Source organism: Otolemur garnettii, unplaced genomic scaffold, assembly GCF_000181295.1.
Source record: "Otolemur garnettii isolate 467f Iridium unplaced genomic scaffold, OtoGar3 scaffold00286, whole genome shotgun sequence".
Lineage (NCBI taxonomy): Eukaryota > Metazoa > Chordata > Mammalia > Primates > Galagidae > Otolemur > Otolemur garnettii.
This window is the reverse complement of record NW_003852681.1, coordinates 637,638-663,244: the sequence shown is the minus strand read 5'-3', so window position 1 is coordinate 663,244 and position 25,607 is coordinate 637,638. Positions and strand designations below refer to the sequence as shown.

The 25,607-nt window shown below is 41.1% G+C and overlaps 1 protein-coding gene and 1 pseudogene across 1 annotated transcript in view; one reads left to right on the top strand and one right to left on the bottom strand.

Annotated features, from left to right (window-relative positions):
* Positions 1-1,135: 1,135 nt before the first annotated feature.
* Positions 1,136-3,585, top strand: LOC100946810 (annotated as a pseudogene).
* Positions 3,586-16,255: 12,670 nt separating this feature from the next.
* Positions 16,256-25,607, bottom strand: part of SMC1A (structural maintenance of chromosomes 1A) — a 47,281-nt gene continuing 37,929 nt past the window's right edge. Inside the window, exons 21-26 of the mRNA XM_003803219.3 lie at positions 19,943-20,099; positions 19,339-19,493; positions 19,063-19,214; positions 17,575-17,644; positions 17,179-17,289; positions 16,256-16,745 (exon numbers count right to left, since the gene is read on the bottom strand). Coding sequence (XP_003803267.1) covers positions 16,662-16,745; positions 17,179-17,289; positions 17,575-17,644; positions 19,063-19,214; positions 19,339-19,493; positions 19,943-20,099 — 729 coding nt within the window. The 3' untranslated portion in view covers positions 16,256-16,661. The remainder of the gene's footprint in view (positions 16,746-17,178; positions 17,290-17,574; positions 17,645-19,062; positions 19,215-19,338; positions 19,494-19,942; positions 20,100-25,607) is intronic.

The following is a 25,607-nucleotide window of genomic DNA, read 5'->3' as shown; positions in this document are numbered from 1 at the left end:
CCAGGCTTTTTCCATTGTCAATGGTTCACAGATGTTGGTCTATAGACTTGATGCATCCAGATAATCTGGAGCAGTTAAAAATTTAGATTTCAACTTCCATTCAAGAAGGTAGAATGCATTTGTCTCCTCTAAATCCTAAGACTTCATAAAATAAGAGTAAAAGAATCATTTCAGCATAAGCTCACAACTCCACAGAAAGTTGGAGGGGTTCCCATCCATGGGGGAGAGATTTCAACACCTTCCTGGAAAGTAGAAAGGGGCTAGAGGGGCACCGGTAACAGAGAAAACAGGTCAGGGAAAGGCATGATCATAGTCTGCACATGGTAAGGGATCCACCAGGAAAGAGCTTATCTACCTTGCAAAACCCTGGGAAATGCATCCTAACAGTGGGAGCAGGATGTAGAGCCTCAAATGGGATATCTGAAAGTGTGTGTTGGAATAATTTATCTCCCCTACCTTTCTTTGCCTCACCCATGCTCATGGGTAGAAGTCACAAGAGCCAAGCATTTACACTCCAGCAAAGTACCAGAGGGTTCTCCAAAGAAATAAAATAGTCCCAGAGCAAAGTCTGTCACTTTCTGCACTTAGATGTCTTCTGGCAGAATGTGCAGGTTCCCGCCCAGTCACTTCAAAGGGAAGTCTAGGCCAGGAGTGGTGGCTCACGCCTATAATCCTAGCACATTGAGAAGCCAAAGCAGGAGGATTACTTGAGATCAGGAATTTGAGGCCAGCCTAAGCTAGAGCTGGACCTCCATCTCTATAAAAAATACAAAAATCAGCTGGGTGTGGTGACATGCACCTATAGACCCAGCTACTCAGGAGGCTGAGGCAAGAGGTTCATCTGAGCCTAAAAGTTTGAGATTGATGCCACTGCACTTTATCCTGGGTAACAGAACAAGACTTTGTCTCCAAAATAAGGCAAGTATAACAGTGAACTTAACAAACCCCTACCCCTTACACAGAGCTCCAAGTCAACTTTATATTGAGTTCTTCTTAAATCGATGGTTGATAGGTTGAGCATTTATGAAAAAATATGCTAATAGGTTTGTGAATGAACTGATGAAACTAATAGGAAAAACTAAGGCTAGGCACATTTCAAGATGAAAGAAAAGCCAAGCAAACATGGGATACAAACATGGTTGGAAGAATGAATGGAAGAAAAGTAGGGGTGCTTGAGGCGGGGACAGAAGAAAGGTAAATCTACTATAAGGATATGCAAGAGATAATGCTTCAAATTATGGTGGTCCATCAGTTAAAAATCTTTTCAGCTATAAATAACAGAAAACCCAACTCATAATGGCTTAAACATATATGGCTTTGTTTATTTTTTCCATTAACAGGAAGTGTGGCAGGGGTTCAGCTGCTCGACAATGCCATCAAGGAATTGGGCTCTGACTTTCATCCTTAACGTGCTGTCTTCATCCTTGTGCTCATTCCTCCATGGCCATAAAGATAGCTGTCATAACTTCACACAGAATGACTATATTCAAGGCAGAAAGAAGAAAGGAGACAGCTTCAGCTTTGTGTGTCTCTGCTCAGGAGAGCAAATGCTTTTTCCAGAAAACATCTCATTGATCATAGCTGGATCATATAGCCACCCTAAGGTGCAAGGAAGGCAAAGAAAGTATCTGGTTCTTCAGCCTCTGAGTGTGAGGTGGCAAGGGAGAAGGGGTTTGGGAATGGTAAATGCCAAAGAAACAGCTAACAGAGTTGGTAGTAGTTGCTTTATGACTTGCAGTGGGAAGAAGTGGAGCAGGATATTGCAGGGTTTTATTAGGCATCCTTTAGCATTATTTTACTTTAATAAATAAAAAATAAAGTGTTATATTTCTAAGAAAAATCTTTAAAATTAAAGCTGATAGACTGGGCATGGTGGCTCATGCCTGTAAGCTTAGCACTTTGGGAAGCTGAGGCAGGAGAACTTCTTGAGGCCAGGAGGTCAAGACCAGCCTGAGCAAGGGTGAGAACCCATCTCTACAAAAAATAGAAGAATTAGCCAGGTGTGTTGGCTCACACTTGTAGTCTCTGCTACTCAGGAAGCTGAGGCAGGAGGATCACTTGAGCCCCCATCAACAGTGAGGTATGTACTCTAGCTCAGGTGACAGAGCAAGATCTTGTCTCAGGAAAAAAAAAAATTGATGAAAGTTTTTTTTATCTCTGGACCAAAGGGCATCAATCAATTAAATCATCTTGGAAGCAGACTGAATTGTTAATTATACTACAAATATTGTTATTTAACTTTAAAAACAATCCGCTCTGTGATATATAGTTGGTGACTATTGTGATGGCCTCTTATGTGTCATGGGGCTGGGTCATCACTGTGGGGCAGGTGTTAGATACCCCAGAAAGAAAATGGATATGGGGAGTATTACGCTGGAGTAAGAAATGCAGTTGGCCTGGGAGCAGAAAATGGGAAAATAACCTAGGTTGGGGAGCATGTGGTCAAAACCATACAGTTAGTAGACAATAATCTTTCCCACATACGATATCAGAGTAGAGGACTATGGAGAAAGACAGCAAGTACGCAGCCTCCCTCAGAGGGGCATGAATAACATTCTCTTGGAGAGATAATGTCTGGTATCCATTGAAAATTTTCCTTTGTGGAGTCGGCCAGGTGCATTATTGTGGTCCCTGGGCGGAGTCAATCCGCGAGCTGCTGGTTCGGCTAGTCTAACAGTAACGCGCGCCGCTTGGCTGTTAACAGCGAGGCGGGGGTGGCCCGAGTCTGCTGTAGTTCGCCAAACCCGAATTTTGTGAGCAGCCGCGATGTCGATCTTCAGGCCACCAACCAGATCCCCCTAATCAATGTGGCCGTGGTACGGATGAAGTGCGCTGGGAAGCGCTTCGAAATCGCCTGCTACGAAAACAAGGTCGGTCGTAGATGGGCGGAGCGGCGTGTCAGGTTGCAAAGAGAAAGATCTCATCAGTTCATTTGGAACAGATGATCAAAATGAAATCTGTAAGCAGATTTTGACTAAAGGAGAAGTTCAAGTATCAGGCAAAGAAAGGCACACACAACTGGAACAGATGTTTAGGAACACTGCAAATATTGTAGCAAACAAATGTGTGAACCCTGAAACAAAGCAACCATACACTGTTATCCTTATTTAGAGAGCCATGGCGGACATCTACTATTCAGTTAAACCCAACAAGAGCACAAAACAGTAGGCTTTGGCAGTGACAAAGCAGGTAAAGGAGAAAATGAAGATAGAATGTGCTCACATGAGGCTTCCGTCCATGCATCTAGTGAATGAAGGGAAGAAGCTCAAAGAAAAGCTCAAGCCACTGATCAAGGTTATAGAAAGCGAAGACTATAGTCAACAGTTAGAAATTGTATGTCGGATCGACCCAGGCTGCTTCAGAGAAATTGAGGCGCTTATAAAAAAGGAAACAAAAGGGGCAGTGCCTGTGGCTCAAAGGAGTAGGGCGCTGGCCCCATATGCCAGAGGTAGCGGGTTCAAACCCAGCCACCGCCAAAAACTAAAAACAAAACAAAACAAACAAACAAAACCCCCCCAAAGGCAAAGATTCTTTGGAAGTGCTCAATTTGAAAAATGGGAAGAAGGAAACAAGAAATTTGAATGACACCCTTCAATCTCACCAACCATAAAACATTAAAGTGTTTTTTGTTTCAGACAGAACTGTTTCATCTCTGTGATCTGCCAAATACTTCCTCAAACTGACATTTTCTATCTTTGTGTTAACCATGTACACAAAAAGATTTTCCTACATAAGTATTATCATGTGGGGATGATTTAATTTTTAAGTGGAGTCTAAAAAGTAAAGCAAAAATGAAAAATCCAAGATAAAAAGTCCAGAGGAGCATTTTGCTGCTGTCTCATGCCTTTATAGCTTTTGGAAATGAAAGTTATTTGAGGCAGTTCTTTGTGGATAAAAAAGTTAAATTTTGGGGCGGCGCCTGTGGCTCAAAGGAGTAGGGCACTGGCTGCGTATGCCAGAGGTGGTGTGTTCAAACCCAATCCCAGCCAAAAACTGCAAAAAAAAAGTTAAATTTTGTACAGTATAGTGAGGTTATTTGTAAGATGTGTCTATATGATAAAAGGGGATTATTTGCTAAAAAAGAAAACATAAGGTGTCCCAGTTCTATTTAATGAAATTTGTGTATAGGGGTAACTGTTGTGTCCTAATATAAAGCTTGGATGATGACTTCCTGATAATCTGAAAGAAAGACCGTGTAGAAATGAAATAATTTTCATTGAATGTGCTGTCACAACTTAAATTGTTCTTGGTAAAAAGTCATTTATTCTAATTCTTAAGTTTATAATATATATAAATATAGCTGAAATTATATGCAATCAATAAAACCACTTTTATTTTTCTTAAAAAAAAAGAAATTTTCCTTTGTGGACTGATAATTATCTTTCATTATCCATGAGACTTCAGTAAAGTTCTATTAAGTATAAATATACAGCAGATATTACATCAATAAAAGAAGAAAAGGATACTATGAAAAAGGTACCTTTGAAGAATAAGAAAGAATGTTTAGAAATTAAAAATGACTGCCAAAATAAAAGAGTTTAGTAGAAGATAAAGTCAAGAAAATGTCCTAGAATATAGAATAAAAAACCAAAGACATGGAAAATATGTTAGAAAATAAAGAGACAAAGACAACCATCCAGGAAATCCAACATCCAACTAATAGGAGTCCTAGGAAGAACAGAGAAAATTAGCAAAGAAATAAAACAGCGATTTCTCAGAATAGAGAAATGAATCATCAAATTGAAAGCGCCCACCCACCAGATGCCCAGTAAAACAGATGAGGAGAAAACACATTTCTGGGCACATCATTGTGACATTTCAAAACACTAAGTATGAAGAAAGAAAAAAGCTTCCAGAGATAGGAAATACTGGTTGCCAGCAAAGAAATGAGAATATTAGTATCTGACTTCTAAGCAGCAATCCTAAATGCTAAAAGCAATAATCTGAAAATTCAGAGGAAAAATTGTTTCTAATGGAATTCTAAAGCCAAACTATCATTGAAATAATAAAGTAAAATAACAACATTTTCAGACATGCAAAGACCCACAAATTTACCTTTTTCTAGAAGTTACTTTAGGATGTTCTCCAACAAAATGCACACATCAGTCAGGATTCTTGGATGCAACTAACAGAAATGGACTGTAGTTAAGCAGAAAAGGGATTTATGGTGAAATTATGGGTAGCTCACAGAAGTCTAGAAAATCAGGCTATGAAAATGGGGCAGTAACTAGAAAGCCTAGGCATGAGGAATCACAACTAAGGTTCCACAATAGGAAAAGCCTGATTAGAAGGCTGCTTCTGGTATTGCTATCCCCACTGCTCCTACCAGTGGACCTTGCCCTATCACCACAGTTCACTGAAAAGGAGAGCTCTAATCATGCTTGTGTTTGTTATTTTGGTTTATTTGTTGTGGACTTCAGAATTGATTTAATCATAACCTTCAATTCATGGTACGTTATTACTCCCATCAGTCCCTGTCTGCACTCCGATTCTCTTGCCCATTTTACTGAGCCTCTCTAGTGTAATAAATGTGTGTACCTTTCAATCCATCTTTTATATGTTTATTTAGATATACACATATCTATAAAAATATACAATGTTATTTACATAAATTATGTTATAAATCTTATTCTGTTTCTTTTTTCACTCAACACTAGGTTTTGGAGACCTATCCATGTGGCTATGTATAAATCTACCTTATTACTTTCAATTGTTTTATAGTTTTCCATCCATGAATATATGACTGTTTGCTTATCCAGTCCCATAGTGATGAATACCTAGGTTGCTTCCAATTTCTCACTACCACATTGCAATGAATGACTTCAACTATATTTCCTTAGGACCTGTGTGAGAATTTCTCTGGAATACATCTTTGGAGTGGGATCACTGAGTTGTGGGGTATATACATACTTATTTTCATGAGGTACTGCCAAACTGCTCTCTGGAATGCCTGTACTTGATAATATCTGACTTTTTACATGTTACCATTGCTGCTGTGATTTCTCACTGTTATTTTAATTTTCATGTCTCCAATTATTAGCAGAGTTGAAAAATCTCTTAATATATTAGAGTTTCCCCTTGTGTAAGTTCAAGTTTCTCCTTCTGTATCACCACACTTCATTGCATCTTCTGCCTATTTTCCTATTGCATTTATTATCTTCCTTTTTTATTAATCTTCGATAAATTTTGTAATATACATTACACATATATTCTCCTAATCTTTCATCCTTAGGTTAATTTTGTACATTCTTGGCTTCTTTGTGTTGCAGATTCAAGCCATGAACAGAGCATTCAGCCCTTGTTACCTGGTGCGCAGGGAAAGGAAGTATCTGACCACTTTTAGTTTCCATAGTAGGAAGTGGGGATCTGCCTCTTACCACGACTCCCACTAGGAGGCAACCCCCCCAACAGCATGGGACTTAGATGTTAGGGAGCATTATATTTCACTTCTTTGGTTGTCCAACTTCCACATATACCCTTCCTTAATGTTTTTTAAAAAATGCTTCCACCTAATATGGTGCAAATATGCCTCATATAACCAAACATATACTAATCCCCTTTCCAAAGGAGACAACCAAAAACATAAATTAGAAAGCTTTCAGGTGTGAGCAATAGAAAAACCAACTCAAACTGGCTTAAATAGTAAATACAATATATTTTCTCACTTCACTGAACAAGGAGACTTCAGGCACAGTATGATAAGGAATATGGTTCCATTTCTCTGTGATGTCTTGGCTCTGTCTCCTCCATTTGTCAGCTCTACACTCAAGGAGGAGGCTTTTCAGATGTTCATGAGATGGCTAACAGCAGCAACCAGGCTAGATGCTTTTTTGTTCAAATCCAAGAGAAGACAGGCCACCTCTTCCCTCAAAAGCTAAACAAAAGTCCTAAGCCTTCATTCAATCAGCCCTGAAATGATCATCATTGTGGGTAGGGGGGTGAAATTACTCAGATTGGTTTATATCAATAAAGGCCTATAACTAGAGCTGGTGGTAGGGTAAATCCTATTCAAATATCTTATATATATGATGGGGGAGGAGTAGAGTGGATATTGCAGAACAATCACCATGTCCACTCCAAAGGAGTAAACTTAGAAAGATATGGACTCTAAGAAAGATCGGGTCCACCCAGAAGAGTAATGAAGGGACATTCCAGGATGACAACTATGCCATAGGCCTGAAGAGCAATTAGTCAAATTATAACAGGAAGATGGAGGGGTCTGGAGAAAAGGTATCTGGGAAAACAGGGGATTCCAATGATTTTATACTTTCTTGGAGAATTTGGAATAACTTAAGAAAGCGATAAAGTCAGACAATGAAAAGAAAAAAAGACAATTAGAAACTCAAGGAAAAAATATAAGAAAAGAAATGTAATCCTAGCACACTAATTGTACCCCTGTAGAACAATATTTCTATCATCATAATAGTGTAAACACTTTATTAATGCTAAACTTTTAGAATGACTTATTGGAAAAGTATGGACTTAATTATGATTACAGAACAGAATGTAACTATTGTTGATCATGCTAATATAGAAGTACAGATGACAGAAGTTAAGAGATAGAAAAAGTCTATTAATTAAAAGTACAAAGGTAGCGAATAGAAGACACATAATTAGTCACATGGCTATAATGGGAATATGGGAAGAGGGCATTTGGGTAGTATAAGTAGCAGGAAGTTAATAGATTATGACTAAAATTGAAAAATAAGTTGATAAATAGAAAAATCTGCATATTATTTACAGATATGAAGGTAACTACTGGAAAAATAAAAAACAAACAGTTAAAGGTTGACTAGTAGATTTCTAGGTCAAGACAACAGACTCATCACGTTTACCTCCATTCCCTCCTGACAGTCTGCTAAAATGATTGTAAAGAAATAAAAAGAGGTATAAAAACACAATGATGAAGAGAATGCGAGCAGGTCCACCAGCAAAAGAGAGATTTCAACCAATTTCTGGAAGATATGAAAGTAAATGGAGGAATGGTGACTGATGAAGCATGGTGGAGGGAGCCAGACCTGGAAGCCTGGAGTACGCACAGAGGTGATGCCACTGAGGAAGGAATCAATCTTTCTCTGCAGAAACCTGGAATATCCTGGGTCTTGACAATGCCAGGTATGATGAAGGGTAGGAGTGAGATGTGGGGCTAAAACAGGGAATTTAAGTGGAAGGCTTCTTATCAAACTGTCAATTTACCCCTGTGTGCACAATTCACAGCAGTCAGTTGTCTACCTATTAGGCAAAAAATCAGAAGGTTCTTCTCTAAGGAAACTGAACCACCTCAGAGAAAAGAACTTGGCTCTGCAATGAAGAATATTTACACAGTCATATTAACAGTTATTTATTGCTTTTTGACTTTTAGAATCAAACTGTAGATAAAACACCAAAAAACTCAATTATGATTACAGAACAGAATTCAATGTTATCATCTTTGACAATATAAAAGACCAGATGATAGAAGTTGGGATGTTAATGGTGAGGAAGTGAGCTATAGGAAAGGATATTCTCTCATCTAACAAAGTTCTTGGTGGAGAAATATTGTCTCTAGTTCATGGAACAAGAAATAAAGGTATTACTTGAATTCAGAAAGCTAACCAATAGAGAAACTATAAATTATACTAGAAGCAGGAAGGACAGGAATTGAACCTAGTGTAAATGACCTAAATCCACATAGCAGGACATTAATAGGTAATGTTTGAAATTGATAACTTTTAAAATGCCCATATATATGTATATATTTTTTATAGTAGCCTTTTATTTTTTATACCTATTATATCATGAATTCATAGGGAATAAGTTCTGGCAGCTCAGGCTGCTTTCTGTTGGGTATGACAAAGCCATGAATTCATAGGGAATAGGTTCCAGCAGCTCAGAACCCTTTCCAGTGGTTTTCACAAAGTGTGCTTCTCTTAGTGCAGCAGGCTGGTGCTTCAGTTGAACCCAGGTACTTTTCTCTTTAAAAGACCCACATTATTTAGGTATGGAGATAACAACCAGAAGAAATAATTAAAAGTGGCTGCTAAAAGTGAGTGGGGTTGTGGATGTACAGGACAGAAGACTTTTGCTTTTCTTAAGTCCTTCTGTATTGATTTGAGTTTACTGATTTTTATAAATAAGGTGCATGTATTACTTCTATTTTAAAATGAACATTTGAGAAAAAATTAATGTAAAAAAGCACAAAAAAGGACACTCCAGTCCATGACACACCCTTCCCCCAAATTCCCTTGTCCTTTGGACCTACTGAAGCAGGATATAATAAAGTTTGGGACACCTTGGAGTCTCCTTCCTTGCCTTTCTCTCAAATGCAGCCTCTGCTTAAGACAAATTAGAATTTTTGTTAGTTCAAGCAAGGCATATTTACTCACACCTCCTTCCTTGTTTTCATGTCTTCCAGACATGGAAAGCCCTTCTTCCTGATCTCCACCGTTGAAATTCTCCTTGTTGGCTCGGCACCAGCTACATGCACTGAGGTTATCGAGTTGGAGCCCGGCCTGGGCCAGCTAAACAACAATGACAACTGCAACAACAACAAAAAATAACTGGGCGTTGTGGTAGGCGCCTGTAGTCCCAGCTACTTGGGGAGGCTGAGGCAAGAGAATTTCTTAAGCCCAAGAGTTTGAGGTTGCTGTGAGCTGTGATGCCACAGCACTCTACCCGGGGCGACAAAAAAACAAAACAAAACAAATCCCAGAAAATCTCCTTGTTAATGCTCACCCCAAATTACGCCTTCTCCAAAAGTCTTCCTTGTTCCCTGGTAGAACTTCTCTCTCTCCTTAGAGGCTCCTATATGTCTTCATTCATGCCTCTAATTATGACAGTACATTATTTAGGTGTTTCATGCCCCTAGCCTTCTTTCACACCAGCTACCAGAGTGATCTTCCTAAATACCAGTCCATCTCTGTCACTTCATTGCTCCAAGCCCTTCTACAGCTTCCCATTGCTCATAGATCAAAAAGCTAAGCTTGATGGCCTGGATTCTGCCACTTATTCCACTGCATGGGACAACGCCCAGTATCTCTAAAACCTTGGGCATTTCAACTTTTCATTTAATTTTGCTTAGGCAGTTTCTCTCTTTGGAATGTTCTTTCCTCCTTTAACACATGGTAAACACCAATTCCTCTTTCAAGACTCAGTATAATTGCTTCATCCTGTATAAAGGCTTTCTTGAGTAATCCCTCCACCCTAGGAAAACCATCCAATCCTTTCCACATCCTCGCTTCATCTAGGCTTCTATTATATCATCTGCCACGCTTAGTGCACTTAACTGCTTGAGTCTCTAATTAAACTGAATTCCTTGGAGGCCAGGGTGTATATCTTATCCCCAGAACCTAGCAAAGGGTCTGACATGCAGCAGGAATTCCACATGTGCTTGCTGAACGAGTGGATGGAAAAATAATGTATGAATGCAAGAAAGAACAACTGAGCAAATAAATGAGCAAATGCATCAATAAGTGAATGAAGTTAAGAGTTAGTGCATAAATAAGAGAACAAATGAATGATGAGTGCACGAATGAATGAGGAAAGTAAACTAATAAGTCAATGAATGAGAAGTGCCTGGGCCAGTAATGGCCAGACAGAAAGAATGAGTGAATTTCCATCATTGTGTCTTGCTTCAAACACACCAAGATGATGTTCTTCCTGGCTCGTCCACCCATCTAAATAGCACAACACCGTGTTAACCTCTTTTAGATTACAAGGAACAAAGACACAACTAGGCTAGTGATGGGGATTTATTAGCGCATTCATAGGGAAATAAGAAATAGCTATATAAGCAGCCTCATGGAAGAACAGAAACTTGAAAATCATTCATGATTCAAAGCAGCTCTAGAGCCTGGCTCATCTTGTCACCCCCTCAGCTGCAGGCATCTGTTGCTTCCTTCTCTAGTGCTTCCCAAAATGGTGACTCAACTACTTTCTGGCTGTAATTTATACTACTCCTACTGCTACTGACTTCTTTCTGCTCCCCTCATTGCTAGACCATGGCTTTTGCTGTCTCCCATCTTCTAGGCCTCCTGGCTCCTACAGCTTCATGGCTTTTGGGGCTTCAGTTCCTATTAATTTATAGCTTCTCTGCATTGTAACGCCGATGCCTCAATTCTTGTTGCTGTGCTGCTACGTTGTGCTGGCTATCTTGTCTCTCTTGCAGTCTCATCGTTTCTGTTGTCTCATGGATCTTGTACATTCCACCTTTCTGCTGCTTCATGGATCTCAGTCAGTTTTTTATCATGTCCTTTTGGCCCATTGTTGCCTTGCTGACTTCATGGCTTCAGTTACCTTGTGGCCTCATGATCTCATGATAAAAATGTCTCATGACCTCTGCTCACTTATGATTTCTGCAACTTTCTTTGATTTTGCTGTTTTAGTTTCTGGCCACCACTCATCCTCCACCACTTCTGCCTCATTAAATTCTAATTAATCACTCACTTCAGAATCCCTCACATTTAGCCTCCCTGAAAGATCTAATTGTTTCACACATTTGCCACTTGATAAATACCATCCCTTTGAGTTAGAGTCCTTACACCGGTCCACCTAATAGGCCACTGGCCAGCCTAGAGATTGGCTGCCTTTAAATTAGATCTGACCAATCTAGTCATGTATGGCCAAGATTGTGAGGTCACATGGTACACAGCATGAGAACTTATGCTAAATAAACCCCCTAGAAAAGCCTGTGGGCATGGCAGGTTTGCTGAGGGTTTCCGGAAGTGGGCAGTGTAATGTGCAAGCATCTTGTTTGGCCTTCAAGGTTCAACTTAAGTCCCACCTTCTCCCTGATCACACCTGCCTGGTTCTGATGTGCACTGGGATAGATCACAATCAAGGTTTCAATACTTCCTAGCTTGAGAAGTTAATTCCCCTCTGAGGGCCTCAAGTGCAGGGTTGGGCAAAGTCTCAAAGTTCCCTTACAATTCCGACATTTTGGGCTTCTCACTGTGTTTGTATAAAGGATACCTTACCTGGAAAAGCCCTCAAAAACATCTCTTGAGGTAGGAAAGAGTTGGAGTCCTGGCTTGAAAGAGCCTCACTGCACATAGGAGGTGCTCACCTAAGATTATTGAATTGGATGAATGAATCAATGGCTGGGGGAAAGTGAGAGACCACACAGCACACAGAATGTTTAACTAACTTAAGGGAGGAATTCCAGTTGCTGAGGAGGCTGAAAGGAGATGCTGATTCTGAGATGGATAAGAAGACTGGGATAGGGTAGGAATCCTGGGTATTCATTCTATCTGCTCAGTCACCTTCCACATCTAATAATCAGTCACCAAGTACAGTTTATCATTTCTTAACAGCCGACACCTTAACACCTCCAATCCACTCCTACTGGCCCTTGCTCTTATATAGTCCTCTTGGTCTTTTCAATAATTTCCTAACTAATCTCCATGTGTCCATTCTCTCCCTTGAAAATGCCATTTACTCATTCAAAAACTTTACTGAGTGCCTGTTTTGTGTTAGGCATTGTGCTTTCTGCAGGGGATATACTGGTAAGCAAGATATACTGAGGCCCATCCTTACAGTTTATTAATGCACAAAATAAGCAAATGTAATAGTGTGAGAAGTTGAGTACAGCAATAGGCACATATGGCATAAATATCTAACTTAATTCATTTCCACACTGGCTAGTTGGCCAGAAACAGTTTAGATTCACATCTGGAGTCCCCCTGCTTAACAGTTTCATGGCTTCCCCCCTGCCTTTAAGCCACAGTTCTCATATCTGGCTGTACCCTAGTCATATGGCAACCTTTATAAGCATTCAAGAATCCAAGACCTCACCCCAGAAACATGCATTTTTAGAGGTTGGAGCCTAGAACACTCTACTTGTTTCTGGTGTACAGCCAGTTTGGAAACTACAGTTCCACAAGACGTGTCTGAACTCTGTCTCCAGGCATTTACAATCCTCTTCTAATCTGGATCCTGACTACCTCTCTAGCTTTTCTTATTAATCTTCCTCTACCTCAAGAATCTTTTGTTTCCATATTGCTTTGCTGTTTCTTGTCTTCAGGTATTTTTGCATACTGTTTTCCACTACCTGGAAATTCCTTCTACTTCCTCAACTAGCTAATTTCTACCAGTCCCTCAAGACTTATTTCAGGTGTCATCTCTGGGATAGAGCAGTGATTTTTAACCGGTATGATGTGAGAGGATCTTGAGTGTGCCACAACCATTTTAAAAGACAATTAGATTATTTCCAAGAGAGGCTCAAAGCACAGTAAGTATATTTTTTAAACTTTTTTGGATCAACATATTTTAATTGTGCCACAGAAGTTTAACTGTAAGTTCAAGTGTGCTGTAAGATAAAAAATGTTGATAAACATTGGACTAGAGGATGCCTTCCCTGAATCTTTGCCTAACCTAGATGTCCCTTCTGTGTGCCTATCAGAGTGCTAATCACACCATTATGATCAATGGCTGTTTTTTTTGTTGTTATTGTTTTTCAAATTACCTCCCCAACTAGACAGTGAGCTCCTTAAAAGCAGGATAAAAATCTGATTCCTCTTTGTGTATCTGGAGTACAGCACTATGATTTCCAGGTTGAAGTGCCTAATTAAAGGTAGATACTGTTGCAGAATACTCCTCAACTCCCTAGACCAAGAATACTAGGTCTACAGTACAAGCGAATTAAACTAGTACTAGTTCCTCAACAAGCCATAGGGATTCTACTCGGATCCAGATTGCTCTCACAAACATTCCCTGGTGTCTGAGAACAGCCCTCACTGACATATGCTGCCCTGCAATGATAGGAGGTGGTGGGGCATGATAAGAGAGAGCGAAGGGCAAACAATAAATAGATCCAAGTGGAAATCTAGGCTCTACTACTAAACCATTGGAATCTTGGACAAGTCATCTCACCTCCTAGATCCTCAGGACTTAATTCCTCAAAGCTCCTTTGTAGCACTTGTATTCCTGTGTGCCAGGGTCATAGCCTAAGGCATCTCATGTAATCTTCTTACCTTGTGGGGTAGGTGTTAAGTTATCCAGGTTATTATTTACTCCTACTGAATCAAATTTCCAGAGGTGGGACCAGGACAATTTATTTTTGAAGAGCTCCACATCTTTTGGATGTTGGGGTGCAGCAGGAAACTGATGCTCCTCATTATAAGCCCTTCTATACTATTTGATTTTCTACTTATGTATATACTTGAGTTTTACAAAGGAAAAAGAAAAAGCTTCATTATTCTGATGTACAGCCAAGGTTGATAATGACCTTTATAGTAAAGAAAGCACTAGGATGACTCAGAGGACCTGGATTCAAACCTAACCTTTTACCTGGTAGATACATAGGTCACTTACCCTTTCCTGGCCTCAGTTTCCTCATCTGTAAAGAAAGGAAAATAGCAATGGCTACCTTCAAAGGGCTGTAGTGATCTAGATATCAGCCAAATTACTTCAAATTTATTTCATTTAATCTTCCCTATATGACTGCAAGGTAGGTGTTCATCATCTTTTATAGATGAGGAAACTGTAGCTTAGAGGTGAAGTAACTTGCCCAAGTTTCTACAGCTACAATTTGAACGAAGTCCGACCCCCAACTTGTGCTCTTCCATATATGCCAGAATTTGCCAAATTATAGCACATGTACCAGTGGTGGTATGTAACTTCTTTGGTTGGACACAGACAAATTTATTTTGATAGTTATGCATTTTAATATGTTTTAGGAAAATACATAATTAGCACATCAAATCTAAGATTTTACGAACATCACTACTTAGGGTGAAACTGATGTATTAACAATGTTAGACCTCAGATCACCTCAAGAAAAATACTAAGTAAATAGAGGGCAATTTGGAAGTATCTATTAAAAACAAATATATAGATATCCTGCAATTCCACTTTTAGTAATCAACCTTAGGTAAACTTTTACACACACACACTTTCACACAGGCATATGGATGCTCCTGTGTAGTATTTTGTAATAGCAAGAAACAGAAAACAGTCTTAAAGTCCATCACAAAAGAAATGAATAAAATGTGGTAGTCCCATGATGGAAATCCATACAACTTTTAGAGGATGAACTGATCTACAACATGCACAGATCTCAAAAACACTGTTAAAGAAGCAAATTATAGAACAATTCGATACACCATTTAATTAAACAGTTTTGTCAATGAATTCATGAATGAATGTAAAAGTTTTAAAACAAAGTCTAGGTGGAAATACAACAAACGTAACAACCATAAAGGGCATCAGGAGGGAAAACAGTTGGTAGTCGAATCAGGCTATCTTTACCCATAATAATCTAATTTCCTAAAAGGAGGATGAATTCATGCATTACTTAGGTAATTAGAACTAATTTAACTTTTAAAAAGCAATATACAAATTAGGATAAGACAGAAATTTGACAGTGCTATGTGAATGAGTGAAGGCTAAACTCATTGAACCAGGCTTTGCTGCCTCTGCATGGTCCTTATAACTCACGAGGTTAGTTCCCCAAAGGAATCTCACCCATTGTTAGCCTGGGATGTGGTCCAGGTTACCTTTCCCCTATTTCCTCACAACCCAGGTTGGGGCCCAGGCACCTGGTTATCATACATGGTTGAAGCTATAGGTTTCCTCAAGACCTCCACTTATCAGGTACACCCCATTATTGCCCTGGAACTTTCCAGTAACTAGAGCATTAAGCACCTCCCAGATTTGGAGGTTGGCTCCTTCTGTCCTTAATAGCTGGGATCAGAAACCCTCATAGGGCCAGGTATGATGCTTATATTCTGAGGGGTTGGCACTTAGAGGGCTCCAAGAAAAAATAAGGCCACCAGTGAGGAGCTGGACATCATTAAACCCTATGAGGTAGGCAGTATTTTTAGCCTCATTTTACAGATGAGGAAACTGAGGCACAGAAAGGTCAAATGACTTGCCTAAAGTCAAACGACAAGTATGTGAAAAAAGTGGGATCAGAACTCACGTGTCTGTCCCTAGAGCCCAGGCTTTACTCCTAGTGCCTGACCAAATCCTGCCAATTTGTCAAGGTCCAGGTCAAATGTGACTTTCTCCAGGAAGCCAATCAGCTAACTACAGTAATTCATGAACTCATTACATCTCCTTACCAGGAGGGTAGTGATCCTGTCTGATTTAGCTCTGTATTCCAAGCACAGAGTCTAACAGGGTGTCCAGTGTGTGTTTGATGAATACATGAATGAGTGAATGAAGGCAGTTTCAGGCTACTGCCTATGACCCCTATGACATCCAGAGTACCTTGCTTAGCTCTGGGGGTGCTGTCATCCTAAACTCTCTTAGAATCAAATTCAGCCTAGGCTCCTTCTAAAATAGGTCTCCAGTCTTTTATTATTTTGCAAACACACCTACATGCACAAATGCCAACACATATATACACACATACATATCCACACACAAAGTGGGCAAGGGGCCCAAGGGACTTATGAGTATGGGTGATGAGGGGGGAGGCTCACAAGGGGGTGGGGAATGGATAGATAGCCCCGTTCACCTCGGCACTTCCTTCCAGAGGCCAGGCCAATTCTTGCTGTCGCTCAGGAATTTTTGCTCCAGACCTAACATCACCTCTGTTCCTCTTTGGGCTTGATAGCAGTGCTTAAATCCCATGACTACACCAAAAAGGGCCAGGAGGTAGGAGGAGGTTGGGAGCCAAATGTCCAGAGACTGTCTGAAGGGCAGTTTAGGTATCCAGACAGGGCAGAAGCGAAGTACTGCTACTGTTCATTGGGGTTAGGGTTGGCATCTGGGTACTTGGTGAGGTCGAAGGTCAGGACTTTGCTGATCACACAATCCCCTTGCTAAAGAAGGGAAAACAAGAAAAATAAAATTGTTTAAGAAGAGATTTAAGAGGGGTCTAGTGCCTTAGGACCAGGGGCGTTAAATTCTCCTCTCTATATACCTGCCCCAAAGCCCAAGAAATGGTTCTCTCTGGGTGTGAGAGGAAGTCCTCAGTCCCATAGACCTTCTCTCCCTGCCTACTTCTGCCCTCTCCTCCTTTTCCCACTGTCTGGCTGTCTTTGCCCGGCCTTTCAACCTATCCCCAAATGTAATACCCCTGCCTGGTTTGGCTGGCTAAGCCTCCACGGTAGGGCTCCAACAAGCCCAAATGGCTATTCAGGACATGACTCCCTGTGCTCGCTCACCCCCTTACTCCTCCACTGCAGCCTTCCCTTCCTGCTCTGGGAAGTTAGGCAGGGCTTGGGGCTGGCTCCTGAGCCAGGCCTGCCCTACCTCAGGATAGACTCCAATGAGGCTCTCAGCCTTGGTGTAGAACTCCTCCTTGAGAGAGATGACAATGGCCTGGAAGTTGCAAGTCGACTGTTCCTTGATGTAATTTGCCACCTGTGGGAGGGGCCACCAGGCACTTAGTAGGGCTCAAGCCCTATCACTCCCTTATATTTTCCAATCACAACCAGAGGCAGAGAGAGTAGGGTATAGGGTGGAGGGTACGGGAGAAGCTGAGAAAAGGAGGATACTGACTATCACGGAGTAGATGACCCTGAGCCCAGCCTCCCAGGCACAGAGAGTAGGCAGCAGGAACTGCTAGGGCATACTCTGGAGTTGGTCTCTGAAACCCAGTCCTGATCTGGGGTCCTCCCTCCCAGGTCCCACTTTCCTTGTACCCACCTTGCCAATGTTGGTGTTATCCAAGGCAGCATCGATCTCATCCAGAACGAAGAAGGGGGCTGGCTTGTAGCTGGGAGGGAAGCAGTAGGTGAACTGACACTGAGGGGGTGGCAAGATGGGGTGGAATAGCCCCAGGGCCTATCACTCAGGTCAGCTCCCCCACCCATTTCTTCAGAGAATAAAAAACCCACATCTTAATGTTGCTTGAGACCCTAAAAGCCAATATACCAACTGAGCCCTCCTCTCTGACCTAGGGCTCTGTGCTCTAGGACCCTGTAGAACTGTGAGACACTGTCCTATTAGGAGATTCCAGGCTGGCTGGGGAGATAAAATTGTCCTAGGCTCTAGTCATATTGAATAAGCTACTTAGAGGACCACCCCATTGTAACATGCAACATGCTCTGTCATGCCTCCTTACCCCTACCTGTGATCCACCCTCAGTCTAGAATGTCTGCCAGTGGCCCTGGCAAACTTCTACTTATCCTTTATATGTCCTGCTCAAATGTCACTTCCCCTTAAAACTTAAAAAAAGCCTTCCCTGGCCTATCCACACCTCTTCGCACACTGGCTTATATGTACCTCCTCTCTGTATCCACAGCACCCATATTTACCCGATTATAACACTTAGAACACTATCTGTTTATGCATTTGGTTTTTACTAAACTGTGAGTTCCTATAGACCAAGGACCATGTCTAATATATCTGCATCCCTCATTTCTCTACAATACTGGGTCTGGTACAGAGTAGCACTCCAGAAATGCTTGTAGCTGGGTGCAGTGGCTCACACCTGTAATCCTAGCACTCTGGGAGGCTGAGGTGGGTGGATAGCTTGAACTCCTGAGTTCAAGACAAGCCTGAACAAGAGTGAGACCCTAGCTCAAAAAATAGCTGGGTGTTGTGGTGGTCACCTGTAGTCCCAGCTACTTGGAAGGCAGAGGCAAGAGGATTGTTTTAGCCCAAGTGTTTGAGGTTGCTGTGTGCTATGATGCCACCACATTCCACCAGAGGCAAGAAAGTGAGACTGTCTCAAAAAAAAAAAAAAGAAATGTCCGTAGACTAACACTATACAATCAAGCACTAAGTTATGGGAGTCAGATTCAAGTACTACTAGTTTGTAAGAGGGGCAAGTCAGGGTATACCACAGTGGTCAAGGAGGGCTTCCTAGAGGGAAGGGAGGAAAACAGGAGGTGTGAAGGGGTAGAAGGTGACAGTCAAGTTAAATTTGCAAAAAGCCAGCAAGCACATGAGCAAAAGCCTAGGGGTAGGAATTAATACATACAGGGACCAGTGAGGACACACTGAGTGGATGGGGAAGACAAATCCAGGAAAATCAAGGCCAGATACACTATAGTAGATGTGGAACAGGGACACAATCCAGATTCCACAAGAACATCTTCACCTCTGCAGATCTCTGTACATCCTTGGACCCCAGAGCCGTTAGTGGCCTCAGTTTAGTCTCTGCCAACTGCCCTGAGACAGCAGCCTTACCTATGGATGGCAAAGAGTAGAGCTAGAGCTGCCACTGTCTTCTCCCCGCCTGACAAATTGTCCATAGGCCGGAAGCGTTTCCCAGGAGCCACACAATTGTAATTGATGCCATCTAAGTAGGGTTCCTCAGGGTTCTCAGGGCCCAGGAATGCCTGGAGAGGGCAGATGGGTCAGGATCAGGATTTGAGTCTGGATGGAGATAGGGACAGGAAGGCTAGAGGGAAGGGGAACTGAGCATGGAAAGGTAAGCTGGTTGGATAAGGGGCTCCAGCCTACCTGTGCACTGCTGTTGCGGGACAGGGCCTTATAGATCTCATCAATGTTGGTAGCCACAGATTCAAAACAAGCATTGAAGCGGTCAAAGCGCTCCTTCTTGATCTGTTCAAATGCCTGTTTGGCCTTCTTTGCTCGCTTTCGAGCTGCTTCAAACTCTGCCAAAAAGAAAAGACAAGTGATTTTTTTAGTGCCCTGGCTCTGCCAAGGCTGAGGACTGCACTCTGGGAAGAATGACCTACAAATGAGAATAAAGAGTAGGGGCATTCCACAGAGAAAGGAATGCCTGAAGGGGGTCCCACAAGGACCTGGCCAATAGATATTAGTGTAGAGTAAGAAACATGGGCATGGAGCCACATAACATGGATTCCTCCCTGGGCTCTAATAGTAACCAGATGTGTGACCTCATACAGGTCATTTACCCTCTCAGAACCTCAGCAGTTTTCCACTCTACAAAGCAGGTATAGTAAATTCCCACTGTTTAGAGCTCCTGGGAGTTTTAAGTAAGAAAACATGGAAAAACAGGAGTTATAATATACAGTGGGCCTGTGCCCTACCTCCAGCCTCCTGACCTCATCTTAGGCCCAAGTAGAAGGGCAAATCTTACCATCTGAGGTCTCCTGAAACTTGTCTCGGACACTTTCCAGTTTTTCCATGGCCTTCATGTTGGGGGCAGCAATACGCTGAAGCACACTCTGTTGCTCATTCAGCTTCTGCTGCAGTGTGTTCATTTCTTGTTTAATCTCCTCCTCAGCTTGGGCATCCTGTAAATCCAAGGCCCAGCAACATAAAGAAGAGCCTGGACCTTGTGCTAATACAGAAGGTAGTTTCTTCCCTAGTTTGGCTCCTTCCACCAGTAACCATTCTCACCATCCTTGGAAATTACAGGCTGACACCACTTTCTCTTCTCTAGCCCTTCCCCTAGGCCCTGCCAACCTCTTTGTCTCTCAGGAGGAGCAACTGGTAATGCCCCTCTCTGGCTCTTAGGCCAAGCCATGAGGTAGCATCACTCCAAGGTGACCTATGGGCTCCCCACACAGACTGCTCTGAACTACATTTACAGCTCTATAATAAATAAGGCAACTTACAGTTTCTGCATAGATCACTACATCCAAATGAATTCCACTTGAGTTTGGCTTTTGGTCATATGGATATTGCAATGCGTATCTGGGTTTGTGCTTTTCTGCCATTTTTAGTCAATAAGTATTTACTGAATGCCTACCAAGTGTCAGGCACTGGGGCTAACATGTCCTGTGAGCCATGGTTCCTATGCTCACAGAGCTCAGGGGTCTAATAGAGGAATGCATATAAATAAGTAAGACAACTAGAATACTGTAGGATGAATGTGAAAAAAACAATAAGCAATGTTGAATCAATACACAAGAAGGGCACCTAACTGAGACTCTGGGGCTAGGGAAGGGTTCCAGGAATATGTTTAAATTAAGGCCTACAGTATGAATGAGTGATGACAGAGAAGGAATGATCTTCTATGCGAATAGGTGCATCACAGGCAAAAACTGGGGGTGGGGTTGCTCACGGTTAATTCACTGAATTGAAAGCAATTCAAAAGTACAATCAACTTTAATAAACTTTGAAATCCCCCCCACCTACCCCTGCAATTATGTGTGTGCATGCACAGAGCACAGGAAGAAAAGAGGCCAGACAAACAAGTAGAAGCCAGATTAATAAAGTACCTTATAAAGTCTAGACTTTAGCCTAAGGGAAGTGAGGTACCACTGAATGATTTCAAGAATAATATTTACATTTCAGGCCAGGTGTTGTGGCTCATGCCTATATATTCCTAGCACTCTGGGAGGCTGAGGTGGGAGGATCCTTTGAGCTTAGGAGTTCAAGACCAGCCTGAGCAAGAATGAGACCCATCTCTACCAAAAATAGAAAAAATGAACTGAGCCTTAGGCAGGCACCTGTGGTCCCAGCTACTCAGGAAGCTGAGGTAGGAAATAGCTTGATCCCAGGAGTTTGAGATTACTGTGAGCTGGGTTGATACCACAGCACTCTAGCTTGGGCAACAGAGTGAGACTCTGACTTAAAAAAGAAAAAAAAAAAAAAAACCACAAGGTGGAGCAAGATGGTGGACTAGAGATAGCGTCTTTACAGCCGTGTGTGGTTATATTAGGGAAAAAAAATCCAGGCACCTCTGGTGTGTGGGTACTGCCCAGAAACATCCCTTCAGGGGCACAGGGAAGCAGCAGGAAACTTCAGGACCCCAAGATGAGGATGAAAGCAGTGAAGAAGGAGCAAGTACTTGCATTTGGGTGGCGTCTGGCCAGTGTAAACACAGCTGTGGCTGGGTCAGTTTGCAGACACAGGGGGCTTGCCCTGCAGGTTTTTATGGACTTAGGCACTTGGCTGAGTATGTTGGGAGAGCTTGGGCCAGCCAGCAAGTGATTTTGAACAGTGCCCAGGGGGCTGGAACTAAGCCACCCAGGTAGAGTGGAGCTTTCATCTAGCAACAGCCATTGTGAGAAGGCTACCTTTACAGACTTGGCCCTCAGGGTCCTAGTGCCAGGCCGGTTCTGACGAGCCTGATAAGCAGGGCAGCCACTCCTGGGAAGATTTGAGCAACACACACTTTCCAAGGCAGGTGACTAGGTAACCAAGGGACACAGTTTGGAAAAGTCAAAGCTGTTTAATAAGTGGGCAAAGGAGGGCTTCAGGCTCCCAACCCTGTGGGGTTTGAGGGCAAAGAAGTCAGGAAGATGGGACACAGTCTCCTTGGCAAGGCAGAGGCTTCCAGTCTCCATCTTACACAGTCGTATCAGTGTGGTGATTAGCATCTCATACTCCATAAGATCACCTGATGTCCAGGCAATATACAGCTATCTATCTAAACATATACAGTGTTTTCTTTCTTTAAAAATTTTTTTTTGTAATTTTTCCCCCTAGGTTTTTCTTTTTTTGTCTTCTCCCTTCCTACTCTTCACTCTTCTCTTCCTTCTAGTCCTTTACCAAAAGGACACTTTAATTCCTTAGGTCAGAGGCATGGTAATTTAAAGAGCAGGAGGAAGTGAAAGGAAAAAGTAGGGCAAGGAAACAGAAAGAAAGAAAACACTCCTAAGGAAGAAACAGCAGAGAAATACTGGCATCATGAAAAACCAGACCAGAGCAACTCCCTCAAGGGATCATGAGACAGCTATTGCAGAGGATTCTACCATATAGAAATGTTAGAAATAGGGTGGTGCCTATACTCAAAGGAGTAGGGCGCTGGCCCCATATGCCAGAGGTGGCGAGTTCAAACCCAGCACCGGCCAAAAAATGCAAAAAAAAAAAAGACAGAAGAATTTAAAATATGGATGGTAAAAATAATGAAGGAAATTGCTGAGAAAGTGAAAAATAACTAAAAGGAAATCCAAAAACAGACTCAAATAAGAGATGAATGATATGAAGAATATAGAAAGGATATAGTAGAGCTTAAGGAATTGAAGCAGTCCATCAGGGAACTTAAGCAATACAAAGTATCAATAACAGATTAGACCGTGCAGAAGAAAGAATCTCAGAGGTAGAGGACAAAGGTCTTAAGATAACTGAAGACAGTTAAAGAGTCAGAAAAAAGGAGCAAAAGCAGAATGTTCACTGACAGAATTATGGCACTTCATAAAGAGTTCAAACATACAAGTTATAGGTATCCCAGGGGAAGAAGAACCTCCCAGAGGAATGGAAGCCCTATTAGAGGATAAAATAAATGAAAATTTCCCAAATATCACCAAAGATCCTGACACAGTCCTTTCAGAGGGATATTGAATGTTCACTGACAGAATTATGGCACTTCATGAAGCGTTCAAACATACAAGTTATAGGTATACCAGGGGAAGAAGAACCTCCCAGAGGAATGGAAGCCCTATTAGAGGATAAAATAAATGAAAATTTCCCAAATACCACCAAAGATTGTGACACACTCCTTTCAGAGGGATATTGAACTCTGGGTCATCTCAACTAAAATACAGCTTCTCCAAGATACATTGTGATCAACCTGTCCAAAGTCAAGATGAAAGAGAAGATTCTGCAAGCTGCCAGGAGTAAGTGCCAATTGAGCTATAGGGGCAAATTCATTAAGGTAACTGCAGACTTCTCAAATGAAACTTCTTAAACCAGAAGAGAATGGTCATCTACCTTTAACTGAAACAATTTTCAGTGCAAAATTCTATATCCTGCTAAACTAAGCTTTAAAATTGATGGAGAAATAAAATCTTTTACCGATATGCAAACATTGAGGAAGTTTGCCACAATGAAACCAGCTCTACAGGAAATACTTAGACCTATTCTACACACTGATCAGCACAATGGATGACCAACAAACTAAATACTCAGAAGCTACAGGATATAAACTAGCTTCTACAATGAAGCTAGTTTTATCAATTACCTCAATAAATGTTAATGGCTTGACACCCCACTGAAGAAGCATAGGCTGGCTGATTGGATAAAAAACCACAAACCATCCATTTGCTACCTGCAGGAAACACACCTAGCCTCGAAGGACAAAGTGAAACTCAAGGTTAAGGGATGGAAAACAATTTTTCAGGCAAATGGGAAACAGAGGAAAGGAGGGGTTGCAATCTTATTTTCAGATACAAGTAGATTTAAAGCAACTAAAGTCAAAAAAGACGAAGATGGACACTTCATATTGATCAAGGGAAAAATACAAGAAGACATTTCCATTCTAAATATTTATGCATCCAACTTAACTTTCCCAGATTCTTGAAACAGACCATAATTAGTCTGAGGAATATGATATCCTACAACATAAAAGTAGGGAACTTTAACACTCCTCTTACAGAGCTGGACAGATTCTCTAAACAGAAACTAAACATAGACACAAGGCACTTAAACAATAGACGTATACAAAACACTTCATCCCAAAGCTAAAGAATATACATTCTTCTCGTTGGCCCATGGAACATTCTCCCAAATAGATCATATCCTAGGACACAAATCAAACCTCAACAAAATAAAAATAATTGAAATTTTACCTTGTATCTTCTCAGACCACAAAGCAATAAAGGTGGAACCCAATGCCAACAAAAACTATCACCCCCACACAAAAGCATGATTAACCTTACACTGAATGAAAATTGGGTCAAGGAAGAGATAAAAAAAGAATTAACTTCCTTGAGCATAACATCAATGAAGACACAAGCTACGAAACCTGTGGGACACTGCAAAAGAAGCCCCAAGGGGAAAATTTATCACATTAGATGCCTATATCCGAAAACCAGAAAGAGAGTATATCAACAACTTAATGAATCATCTTAAAGAAATGGAAAAGAGTAATCCAATCCCAAACCTAGCAGAAGAAAAGAAATACTTAAATCAGAAATAAACGAAATTGAAAATAAAAGAATCATTCAGAAAATAAATGAAACAAAAAGTTGGTTCTCTGAAAAGATAAAATGATAAATCATTGGCCAGATTAACCAGAAATAGAAAAGTAAAATCTTTAATAACCTTAACCAGAAATGAAAAGGGGGGAAAATAACAAGTAATGCCACAGAGATACAAGAGATTATTTCATTCTACTACCCAAACTCTATGCCTAGAAATTTGACAATGTGGAGGAAATGGACCAATACATAGAATCACACCATCTTCCTAAACATAAACAGGAAGAAATAGATCTCTTAAACAGAATAATATCCAGCACTGAGATTACAGAGACAATAAAAAAGCTTCCAACAACAACAACAACAACAACAAAACGCCTAGGACCAGATGGCTTCACATCAGAATTCTATCAAACCTTCAAAGATGAGCCTGCACCTATATTTCAGAATGTATTTGAAAACACTGAGAAGGAAGGAACCTTCTACAACATGTTCTGTGAAGCAAACACTACCTTGATTCCCAAACCAGGAAAGGACCCAACCAAGAAGAACTAGAGACCAATTTCACTAATGAATATTGATGCAAAAATACTCAACAATATCTTAGCTAATAGATAGCAGCTACACATTAAAAAAAATTATACATCATGATCAAGTAGGCTTCATCTAAGGGATAGAAGGCTGGTTTAACATATGGAATCCATAAATGTAATCTATCAATAGAAGTCAAAAAAAAAAAAAAGACCCTATGATCTTCTAAATAGATGCAGAAGAGCATTTGACAAAACCCACCATCCTTCTCTAACAAGAACACTTAAGAAAACAGGCATAGGTGGCACATTTCTTAAGCTATCTATAGCAAACCCACAGCTAACATCATACTGAATGGAGTAAAACTGAAAGCTTTTTCACTTACAACTGGAACCAGACAAG